General features: G+C 42.7%; 1 protein-coding gene across 1 annotated transcript in view; it reads right to left on the bottom strand.

Annotated features, from left to right (window-relative positions):
* The window catches only part of LOC121595988 (pregnancy-specific beta-1-glycoprotein 11-like), a 58678-nt gene extending 49854 nt beyond the window's left edge, over positions 1–8824 (bottom strand). The window contains exon 1 of the mRNA XM_041920511.1: positions 7874–8824. Within this exon, the coding sequence (XP_041776445.1) occupies positions 7874–7955 (82 nt within the window). The 5' untranslated portion in view covers positions 7956–8824. The remainder of the gene's footprint in view (positions 1–7873) is intronic.
* Between the last annotated feature and the right edge of the window lie 3219 nt (positions 8825–12043).

Here is a 12043-nt window from a genome sequence, read left to right as displayed (position 1 = left end):
TTTTCCTCGGTTTGTGCCTCAAGGTATGCTATCTGTTTATTTTAACTTATTTTTACGGTATGGATAAATATGTTTCTACTACTCAGTTGTCACAGATCACAGATTGTCTTTTTTACTACTTTTCTAAATAAATACGAAATTAAATATTTACCACTCTATAGCAGCGGTTGGCAAAGTCCGGCCTGCGAGCCAAATGCAGCCCACCACAACATTAAATCTGTCCTGCGAAAGGATTTGCTAAAGATGGGAAGAAGCTATTTATACAAAAATACCGAACATCTTTTAGCATAACATTTATTTTCTTCGTAATTTTGTCAATCTTTGAATATAGAAATATGTATTCAACTTGACTTGAACTGTATGTGCCGAAAGGTGAACACCACGGCACTGTGTTTGGACAGGCTCGTTCAAAATACAATGGAGTCTCGATTCAATGATTTTCTTTATAAAACTTTTCATAAGCCTTTAACCAACAACATTTTGTGGGTTGTACATGGTAACAATGTAAAACTGATGCACTTTTTAAATCATGCAATTATAATCAAATGTTATGTGTCTGCCAAATCGATGTCCTCAACATCTTTAATTAGTGAATTTATATTTAAGTTAGTTGAGTTTAAATCATCATCCGTTGTATTTGACACAAAATTTCGTTCAAGCCTTATAGGTTGGATCTGAACCCTGTTGCAAGTTGAAACCGCCTTTTCCCAATAGTATTTTAGTACAAGGTTTTAAATGGCTCTGATAATGAAAACTAATGGTAATATCGCGTTTGTCAATGTAGCTCAACAAATCAACTCAAATTTTTCACAACCGAGATGTAGCTACCCTAATGCTAGTACATTCAAGGGTCATAATATATATTACCAATATTGTGACATGTTTCAAGTTGCATCATATTATCACAGAAAAACAACAATATTATCAACGGTATTGCTTGATATCATTAAAGATTTTTTTTTTGTTTGCAAAGTTTTTAAATTATAATAATTTAAATGAAAAATTAACTGGCCCACGGCACTTGATTGCTTATTTAAATTTGCCTCAAAAGTTTGCCGACCGCTGCTCTATAGCTAAATTTATACTGGCAGAATGATCGTATTTATGGAGCATGTTTTCGTGATATCATCTGTTAAAAAGTAGTTGGATGGTATCAAAATGCATCACCTGAGTTGGTTTGAAGAGCTGAATAGAAAAAAACTGGGAAATTGCCATAGTTATTCATTGACAGAGGCATGAAACTAAACAAGGAGTATTTTTGACAATACTTTATCAAAAGTCCTGTGAGGGCCTCCGTTAAAATTCTCTTGAAAAAAACTTAAAAATTATTTATTTTAACAGGATTCAGCTCCTACCCATTAGGTTTCAATCGTTCTGGAATGAATAGGAATAATTTGGCTTATTTTATCAGCTCATCCGCTCATCAGGGCAACCGCTTCTTCAGATAGAAAGCCATTGGACTTTAGTATTTGGGGATATTAATCGGGCCGGTCTAGTGGTACAGTCGTCAACAACATGCCTGTCATGGGGTCAAGTCCCGAATAGACCGTGCCCCCATACGTAGGACTGACTATCCTGCTATGATAACAATAAGTCACTGAAAGCCAAGCTCACTCAGCCATTTTCAGTTTGGTTACGCAAAGATTTGGGACGATGTGCCGTACCAAGTTTTGCGTACGTCTTGCAATGATTTTCAAAAACTTTACGGGCCGTTTGAAAATACAAGGGAGAGAGATTTGAACATTAAAAGAAAGAATGACATAAAACAGTGCATACTCTTTAACAATGCAATCATTTTAATAAGGTTACATGTTTTACAATATGTATTTTAAATGTATATCAATCAATATGTATCAAAATTTTCGAAAAGAAAAGCTACAAAGCAAAGAAGTGTACTCAAATTACACTTTTTTCGGGTCTGTACTCAATGTAAATAGCATTGTTCCAGGCTGGCGAGATGTTTTCCAACAGCTGTCATACATTTTTGATAACCTTGCTTTTGAAAAACACCTTTGAAGCATTGCACGATGTTTTTAACGTTGGAAACTGTCCTGGGAAACAGTGTATCCAATCCACTTTCTTTTTCCTAATACATTTCCATGTCTATGGTGCATTTAGGATTTACTTGAACTCCTCAGCCCCTGAACATATGGAAATAAATTTTATTTTTTTTATAAATTTATTACACATAACGTATTTTAACATATATAATGACCCCCCGTGTATACACACTATTTTTTCCGTTGCTTAGTAATTTTAAATTGAATTTTTTTCCGCTAAAGAAGTCAGTTAAAGTAGTTTCATTTAAATAAGTTTTATTGAACCATTTCTTAATTTTGAATGATGACCAAAGTGACGGTTCGTTTACTGAAATCACAGTACAGGGTTTACCAGCATAATAAACAACTGTCCACTTGTTTATAACAATAGTCGTTTTGAATAGACACCGCTGTCTACCACTTGCTCACACGTCAGATGGTGTAAGCTACTCTGTCCAATTCAATAACACAATTTTCGCCTTCGATTAGCAACTGTCAGATTCGGCACAGTTTGTTTTGTTGGGACAAGTTTTGCAAAAACAAAACATTTTCAAACACGTTTCTTTTATTCAAGCAATATGCAGTATAATCCATAAATTTCAATAAATTAAAACATTAATATGGTTAATTATACAACAACCACAAGAAACCGTGCCGAATTGTTGACCTGAGAATGATTTGCTGCGATTTTAGTATTTTTTTTTTACTGAAATACATGAAACCGACCAATTTGACACTTATTTAGCTGTTTTTCAATACAATTTGCATTTTTGAAATTGTTTTACTGAAAATCAGTTAAAACATGACATTGATGCTGAAATTCAACAAAGCTATCTGTTACTGAATAGCTTTCAGTAAAAAATATTACTGAAACAAACTTAGAAAACTTGCTGTGTATAGACTCCTTTGATGAGCTTTTAAATATTTCCGGCAAAAATAGTTTTGTTAAATTAATTCATAAATTTATTTTATTCAAGAACATTAAGAATAGCTTTGTACATGTTACCAGTTTGATTCAGACCAAATTTGTTTGTTTTTTTTTTTTGTGTTTTAGTCAAAGCAATAGGCAATAGACCTATTAGTTGCATTGACAATCTGTTAGCATTCTTATTAATTGGTTGTGTTCTGAGTTTAAGTTCATGACCACATGCTTTAGTGATATCCTCATTATCCAACCCTCTTTCTTTTTCCTAATGCATTTCCCTGTCTATGGTGGATTTAGAATTTAGGAGAACTCCCTGTAGGTGTTGATTGTAGTTGGGGGGATTGGAGGAATAGGTTATTTTTCGTATAGTAATTAAGCCTTGTAAATAGCAAGTTTCTAGGCTAAATTCAGTCAACAGCTAACGAGAGTAGCTCTAGTCTGCTGAATACTAACTAATTGAAATAAGCCACCTAATGATTTACTTACCTTCAGGCGATTGGCATGAACCGTTGAGGAGTACAATGATGAAAACCCTCATTTTTGTATTTTTGCCGTTGGCTGCATTATACCACAAGAAATGAAACTCTCTTTCTTTTGGCGAAACCATTCCATCCGGTTTGTGCACTTGCACATAAAGAAAGAAATAAAAGAAACATCGTATCTGTGCCCCAATGCCACTCAAACAGACTCTTGAACCACAGCGACCCTTGCACACAGCGACCGTGGACCCTGACGGTCGTTACTGCCTACACGCGCCACCGGCTTAAAATCGTTACGCTTTATTCGTTACGGGTGAGGGTGAAGATGCACTACCGGTTCGGTCGGGCTAACGAATGGCGTGTCCCTGTCTGACTCCATTACAATGTGCCGTTGTGGATACATTCCAATCCCAAACGCATTCAGCCATCATTATCTGTCATCGTGCGAGACAGTTGCACGGGTTGCCGTGGGATACGCCAGCTTAATGGTACGGCTCGCCGGAAATCCGATTGCGATCGCGCGCCCACCGAGATGTACGAGCCAACGAGTGGGAGTGATTTCGTCTCCGGCTTGCAATGCGGCTCCCCACGGCGCAAACGGCAATCAAAGGTACCGGATGTACGCCTTCACCTGTTGGTGCGGTGAAGGCACCAAGACGAACAGTCGTCAATCGACTATCGACTATTGTGTGTGTGTGTGTGTGTGTGTGTGTGTGTGTGTGTGTGTGTGTGTGTGTGTATGTGTGTGTGTGTGTGTGTGTGTGTGTGTGTGTGTGTGGTGTGTGTGTGTGTGTGTGTGTGTGTGTGTGTGTGTGTGTGTGTGTGTGTGGTGTGTGGTGTGTGTGTGTGTGTGTGTGTGTGTGTGTGTGTGTGTGTGTGTGTGTGTGTGTGTGTGTGTGTGTGTGAGCTACCGGCAAAGCCGATTTGGCAGCCGACATGGCGCTGGCAGGGAATAGTTTTTGGCACAAATGGCGCGCGCTCACGGCCACTGTTGCACACGTCGAGCCGTCCGTCCGGTGCAGCAACAGCTTCTTTATTGCATTGCTTCGAGGTGCTTCGGTTCGGTCGTTCGTCTTCCTGCTGGCATACCCATACTGCCGGCACCGGATTAGAATGCTGCCGTTCGGGAACCTGCTCTAATGAATGCTAGCGATTTCTTTGTCTCTCTCTCTCGCGCGCGCGCGCTGTTATGTTCCCGCTACCCTTCCCAGAATGAACTTTGCATATCGTTTTCAACCATTACTCAATGCATTACCTTTCTCCAAAGAAGGGATAGGGGTTTGTGAGCAAGTGGAGCAGAAAGAGAGCAGCCGTGGATGATCGAATACAGGTACAGGTGAAGTCGTTAGAGCTAGCGCAGCATAGAATCGAGAAAGGGACGAAAGACAACAACAAAAAACCTAACGCAACGGCTTAGACCAGACCTTGGTGGCCTACGAACGTGATGAGCGCTAGTGCTTCCCCCTCCCTCTTTTTGTGCACCATTTGGTGGTGTTGGCGTGTGCCTTAGCACTTCGTTGCTACTGTCGGTGTGTCTTTGGCGTTTTGGTACCCCATTCCGGCACGTCACGTTTCACGCGCGTAGACCAGGCGTTTAGAGAAGTTCCAGTCGTGCGAATATTTTCCCCGAGTCCCCGAGTCAAATTCCGAGCATGCTTGGAAAAGGCCGCACGGGAGAGGTTGCTGATTCTGAAGGCGAGAGCGCGAAGGCAACGGAGGGAGGTGGGGGGAGGAGATAGAGTCGTTTCATATTTCATGATTATTGTGTCATCGCCGGTACGCATTTCCCAAATTCGGCGTTCGAACGTTCTCTTTGCCGAGGGTTTTTTGTTTGCTGTCCCTGTACCTACTTCTGCTATCGTTAGCTGGACGGACACACACACCCACATACACATGTGGCAGAACTCACCATTTGCATAACCGTAGACGGGCATAACCGTAGAATGGGGGAAAAAAGTGAAGGGACAGTGAATCGTGTCAGGCTGTCGACACATTCGGGGCCATTGGAGCGATTCGTTTCGAAAGTTTTTTTTCCTCTCCTTCTGTTGCTCCGTCGATGTCTTGCGGTTGACACCATGTGTAACATATCCGTATCAATTTCCTCACGTTTTCACGTGTGTGAGGCTGTGGGTGGGCGGCTGTTGTCACATTTCGGCCGGGCGAGAAGTGCGAATTATTCAATTTGATGTATTGAATAAAATATTGAGCCGGAATTGAGCCACAGCGGACGTGTCACACGAATAGGGCCAAACCGACATCCCGGTGCACAGCGGTAACCCAAAGGCTCTAACATTAGGTGGGTTTTTTTTTCGGCATTACCAGCAAGGCTGAGCAAATGAAATGAAAATAAACACCGCTTCCCTAGATTCAATGCATTCAATTACGCTGAATAAAATAATGTTTTCCATAAATCGTAATAATCGTAAGATAAGTGAAACATGAAAATCTCTGTTAAGTATCCTCATTTCATTCTCTCGATGGTGAATCGTTTAGTTGGTTGATATTGACTAATGGTCCGTTTAATGAACGAAAGAAAGGACATGTGATTTTTATATTTATGCATTATATGCCGTTAAGTATAATAACGGATTGGCAGACAGAGGCGTGAGATTATGAATGGTTTCGTAAACTCGTTAGGCAGGCCAAGACTGTAAAGCGGGTGGTGCATCGGATAAGCAAGTCAGTAAGTAAGTAAGTAAGTGTTATACAATAGAGAATAGCTACTGTTTCGTGAATAAACTTATTAAACTAAAATGGGTAAATAATTTTTTTTTCCAATCAATGAAAATGGTGTTTGTAGTCTGTTTAAACTTATCTAATAAGAAAATCAAAGAAAATGCATCCCGATGATATGTTGATTCTAATTTTTTTATAGTGACTTTTACACTTCAATTTAATTGAGTATTTAGAAATATCTAATATTCTAATAATTCTAATAGTGGATGATTCTCAATACTCAATTAAATTGAAGTGTAAAAGTCAGTATACAAAATTAGGAGTCACATATCATCTGAATGCATTATCTTTGATTTTATTTATTCATTTGATGCTTTTTGAAATAAAATGAAAAACGTTATTTCACATTATGTATGACCTCAGCTACATTATTTGATCACCATGCTGCAATCTTTATTTTTTATTAAATAATTGGATATTGAAAATATTCATAATTTTTTTAAGTCATGGGTTCAAGCCCCGTATAGGCCGTGTCGCCATACGTAGAACTGACTATCCTGCTGGATGGGTAATCCAAAAGTCACTGAAAAGCCAATCCCACAAGTGGTGCAGGCAAGCCTTGACCTACAACGGTTGTTGAGCCAAAAAGAAGAAAAGGAGTTTTACTCCAATTTTTGCATCTGGTTTCCGTAGCCTACAAACAATACTTAAACCTAGTCCTCGTAGTAGTCCACGTGGGAAACTCCCTCAAGTGGGGTAGTTTCACTCGAGAGGGGGGGGGGGAGGGCGAATCCTTTTTTCAAAACTTCTCAAAATGCAATGGTTCATAACTAAATTATTCCAATTCAAAAAACTAAGATTCGGAAAACGATTTTTCATTCAACAATCAACTGAAGCTGAACACTGTAGAAGGCGGTGGAAACATGAAATTGCAGTACAAATCCTAGCAGTTTAATCCTGAGTATGCTTATTAAGTTGCAAAATACACGTTGCAACACGTTCTCTCCGAATCTTCAACTTAGAACTGCGTTGGACATTGGACATAAGTAAATAAGCAATCAAGGTGTTTATATGAATTTTGAAGTGTTGCGAAGTGGCTTTTAGATTGGGAGCAACAGAAAATCATATAATACTCAATTTGTAACGATTTTTCTGAAGCCCGTTTTAAGGCGAGTTTGACAGTTACAGGGTGAAGATGAATGGCCGTGGTGTAGGCAGGCTAAAAAAGCTTAAAAATGGATTAAAAACGGATTCCCAGTAGGAGTTCCCGAATTCCTCTGTTTCCCGAATTCCGAATCCCGAATTCCCGAAATTCCCCTCTGCTCAAATAAAGCATTTTTGATAAACTTGTCTGCCTTTCAAGATAGTTATTTGCAAACGATCGATAATATTTGAGTGTAAATGATAAAATTGTAGAACAAATTTTAATTGCCTGCACATCGTGATTATCCATAGAGGAACTCAATTATCCATCGTTTCAACTCCAATAGGCAAACAATATACTCACTTTCACGTTACCGCTTATCATTGCTTTAGGAGCTAAGTTATAATTAAGAGTAGTTGTATTATTAAATTCAAAACAAAGTGTAGTAACTCTTCCGCAAGCGTCACTTGGTAGATAATTTTATGCAAACTTTTCAGAGATGCTTCGACAACTGTCCATGCCCGATTATAACTACGGAACGCTTCAGCCAACTCTGGCTTAGCTACAATCAAAGTTCGCTGTATCCGTGATGCCCTGTCGTGTTACCTACCTTGTATCACCACGAGCACCGTACAGATGGGAATCCAGCGCAGGGCCCGCAGCAGGATCACCATGTTAGGGCGCGTCATCATTTCACGACTAGTGGCAGCACTTTGCGTCAGTCTTCAACTGTGGGCTGCACCAGTACACATCGTCTGTGCCATTTACGGGTTTTTGATTGTTGTTGAATTTGAGTGCCGCAAAGACGGTGTTACCGCTTACACTATGCACCACGCACCACACGATGTCACTTTTCAAGGACTTGCACTACCGTGTACTAAGCTGACGGAATTTGCGTTGCCACCACTGTTCACACTTTATGCCTCGTTCGATCACTAGAGCGCAACGAAATTCAAACAACCTATCGGACGCTTTCAGCGAACGTGGAGTCGTCCGAATATTTCCAAAATTTTCACACTTTCTAACTACTTTTGCTTTAATATACTGTTTATTCCGGTTTTATTGGAGGGTGGTAATCGATCCTTGAGCGTACTTAATCCACTGCGCATCTGAATAGGTTTCTTTCCCCTGCTCCTCGAACAGTTCGTCCACTATTGCATTTAGGGCGTGGTAGCGTGGTGAGATCGAAATAGCTTTTTTGTTTTGTGTTGTTTGTTTAAAGTGCACCCAACGTCTCGTAAAGTACACGTCCACAGATCCACTAACGGAGCAGATGCTCTAGTGCCCCACCCGGTTCTCTATTTTCCCGTCTTTTCCTGGGGCAAACTAGGCGCTAAGATAGGTACCGGTAGGTAACGGAGCACACAGACGCGCGTATCTTTTTTCTGTTACCTTCCCTGCGTACATAATGTTACGCGTACTCGAACGTCTGGGCAAGATGTGCACGGTTCGTTGGATTACGCGTCCAGTTTGGATCTCGTACGCGACTGTGTATGTGTGTAGTTTTTCGCGTTCTATTTGCCCGGCGCTTTAGATTGCGTTAGCTGTGACATACGCAAGGATACGGCCACTACTGAGCAGGTGTGCCGCTAAAGCAGCGCGGAACGGCCACAAACGCGCGCCGAAGATACGGACCCGAACGGGAAGCACCCGAGAGCAGATGCGGCTCGGTACAGCATCCCGAATACTCGAACAGCCGAAGCACGAGAGAGAAAAGGCACAGCGAAAGCGATAGCACCGATGGAGCCTGTATGCACGCTATGCTTGCCGACGGAACTGGCCTCGTTAAAGGCTGGGTTGATGATTTCAATGATGATTGCTCAATGATCGGTACCCATCGCCCGAGAGATAGAGAGAGCGAAACCGTAGCGTATATGTGTGTGCCCCCGTGAGTGTATGTATGTGTGTTGGGCTATCGGAGGCGAGGGCAAAATACAATCTGCTGCGTTCCCATATTTTCTTCTCGGCTTCAATTTTCAACCACCCATGGGTTTGTAATGATCCTTCTTACGCGCGCGCTCGTCATTGCAGGCGGACGCTTACATTCATAAAAAAAGCCATCCCTTTATCACACTAGCGCAAAGCAGAGGAGCACAACGCTACAGGCTCCAAGGTACATTTTGCGCGGTCTATTATTCGTGCCGCTTTTTGTTGTGAATGGGGCAAATAGCGAAGGATATTGATATTGTTTCAGCGCTTCCTCGTCTGGCTGGAGAAAGATTTTCCAGCTAATAATCCCACCATCCCCCACAGCTGTGATGCTCGTTGTTATTGTAGGTAACTAATAAACAAACTTGTTTGGCTAGGACCCGTGCGGAGCTGGTCGGTCGTGATCGATCGGGATCTCGCGTAACGGTTGGAAATTGATTTATCCAACGACTGGAATGTATTTTACAACAGTCAGTCCAGTGCATCGGGATGAGAATAGTTTTGCTTTCGCCAGTAAGGGTGGCCAACCTCTTAAGCAGTGCCAGCTACTCTCGAAACCAACTCAACGGAAGGTCACAAGCAGGAAGACCTCCATGGAAAGCAGATACAATAGTAGCATCAGCAACAGCAGCAAAAAAAGAAAAAGTTATTTTAGATGTCGACTGCCCAATTTCTCATCGTCTTATTCTTTTGCTTTCTTCTTCCGTGTCATTAAAAGGGAAAAGGGAAGCCTATTGGGAGTGAATGGGTTTGCTAAAAAAAGGCTGTATGTGCCCGCGCTTGCCGGAAGTTTGCTAGCAAACTGGGAGAGTTTTAGGTCAATGCCGCGAAACGCTGTAGAATCCTTCCAGCCCAACCTTCCCCCTTGGCGAGGTGAGCTCAAGGCTCGCGGGCGGGCAGCCGCGCGCACTTCTTCATTATGCCGACGGGAACGATCGGAGTCCTTTTCGCCTGCCCGGTCTGGCTCTCACTGCTCTGCCGGCGGGAGGCATACGTCGGGGAAACACTTTCACTTGTTTCTCCCAATTCGCGCTCTGCTGTGGCGCGCTGTGCAAGTCTTATCTTTGCTTGGTCTTGTTTTTTTCTTCTGTCGGTTCTATCACATTTATTTTGCAACTTAGTTTCAGGCCGCCAAGTTGGTTATGATTATTATGTGAGTTTTTTTGTCCTTTTCGTTGGGTGCTAGCTATTTCATCTTCGTCCCACGCGGTCGAGTATTTCGGAGGACTTAAGGCGCGGTGCGCAAAAACGCGCACTTTCGTTCTGCCCTTGGACATACTTTGCGTTTTCGGTGTAATTTTGCGACTAACGGTTTTAATATTTGTTCTTGTTTTCTTTTTTTCTTCTGCACGGAACGTGGGAATGTGGGAAGGGACAACTGTATTATACGCAAACGAAATGTCAGATTTTTTTTACGAGAAGGCTTCGCGCCGAAAATGTTGAGTGATTGTGGGTAAAATATTGAAATTTCTAGGAAATCGATAAGCGCATTAAAAGCGTTGCCTAGCCTTTAATTTCCATCGCGCGCTCGGTTCGCTTGGGTTAAATTTCTGGTCTTTTTTCCAACCTGCGGTCTCCGCCCAAGTAGGCGCACCACCCCGCCCATGCACCGTTCGTTGAGCACTCCAGCGCCATCTTTAAAGCCCCTCAATAAGACTGTACAGCGCGCTCATCTTTCGGCGCTCAAATTGGTCGGCTGTCTAGTTTTAAGAGCGACTGCTTTCCTTCTGTCCTGTCCTGCGTCTCGACGCCCGTACCGGTTGGTTTCAAATTCGCTAGACTCAATTTACACCATCACGTCCACTTTCCGCTTGCACATTTCGTTGCCTTTACTCAGCCAAACCCTCTGCCATGAAAAAAAAGAAGCCGAAAACGCAATCCAACGATCGGAATTGTTCCAACTGCTGCTAACACACACACACACACACACACACACACACACACCACACACACACACACACACAACACACAACACACACACACACACACACAACCACACACACACACCACACACACACACACACACACACCACACCACACACCACACACACACCACACCACACACACACACACACACACACACACACACACACACACACACAACACACACCACACACACACACACACAAACACACACAAACACACACACACACACACCACACACACAACAACACACACACACACACACACCACACACACACACACACACACACACACACACACACACACACACACACACACACCACACACTACACACATACACACACACACAACACACACCACACACACACACACACACACACACACACACACACACACACACACACAACACCACAACACCATACGCACATATGTGCCGGCACGAGCGCATAGTTTTTGAACAGGCGGATCCCTTTACATCCTCCTGCAAAAATCCGCGCCTCTCGCAGCTGGTGAAGAAAGCAGGAACGCGCGCCTCCAGCGGCACACGCCGACGGAGGTAATAAAATTAAAGCCTTGTGACGAGACGAGCATTCCCGAATTTCGCGGAGCGCCTTCTGTGCGTCGCGCGTCGATTGACAAAATTGTAAATGCTTGCCCTCCTGGGTGACGAAAGGAAAGGATGCATGGGGCCGGGATCCGTTTCGGATAGATTTGTGGAAATTCAGGCTAATTTAGTCAGTCAGACACGAGCCGCCGCCAGAATGCATAATGCGAGAAACAGCTCCTTTTGCACTCGGCAGTCCCGGATTTTTCTGGTGGGAAAAGAAGGGTGGTGCCGAGAATGCTGGAATCGGATCGGTTTACTGATTATATTTATTGCCCTGTGCTATTCTGTTTTCCCGCACTGTCTCTCTCTCTCTCTCTCAAT

The sequence above is a fragment of the Anopheles merus genome, chromosome X, assembly GCF_017562075.2.
Source record: "Anopheles merus strain MAF chromosome X, AmerM5.1, whole genome shotgun sequence".
Classification (NCBI taxonomy): domain Eukaryota; kingdom Metazoa; phylum Arthropoda; class Insecta; order Diptera; family Culicidae; genus Anopheles; species Anopheles merus.
Note: the sequence above shows the minus strand (reverse complement) of the source record. Positions and strands in the feature narration are given on the sequence as shown.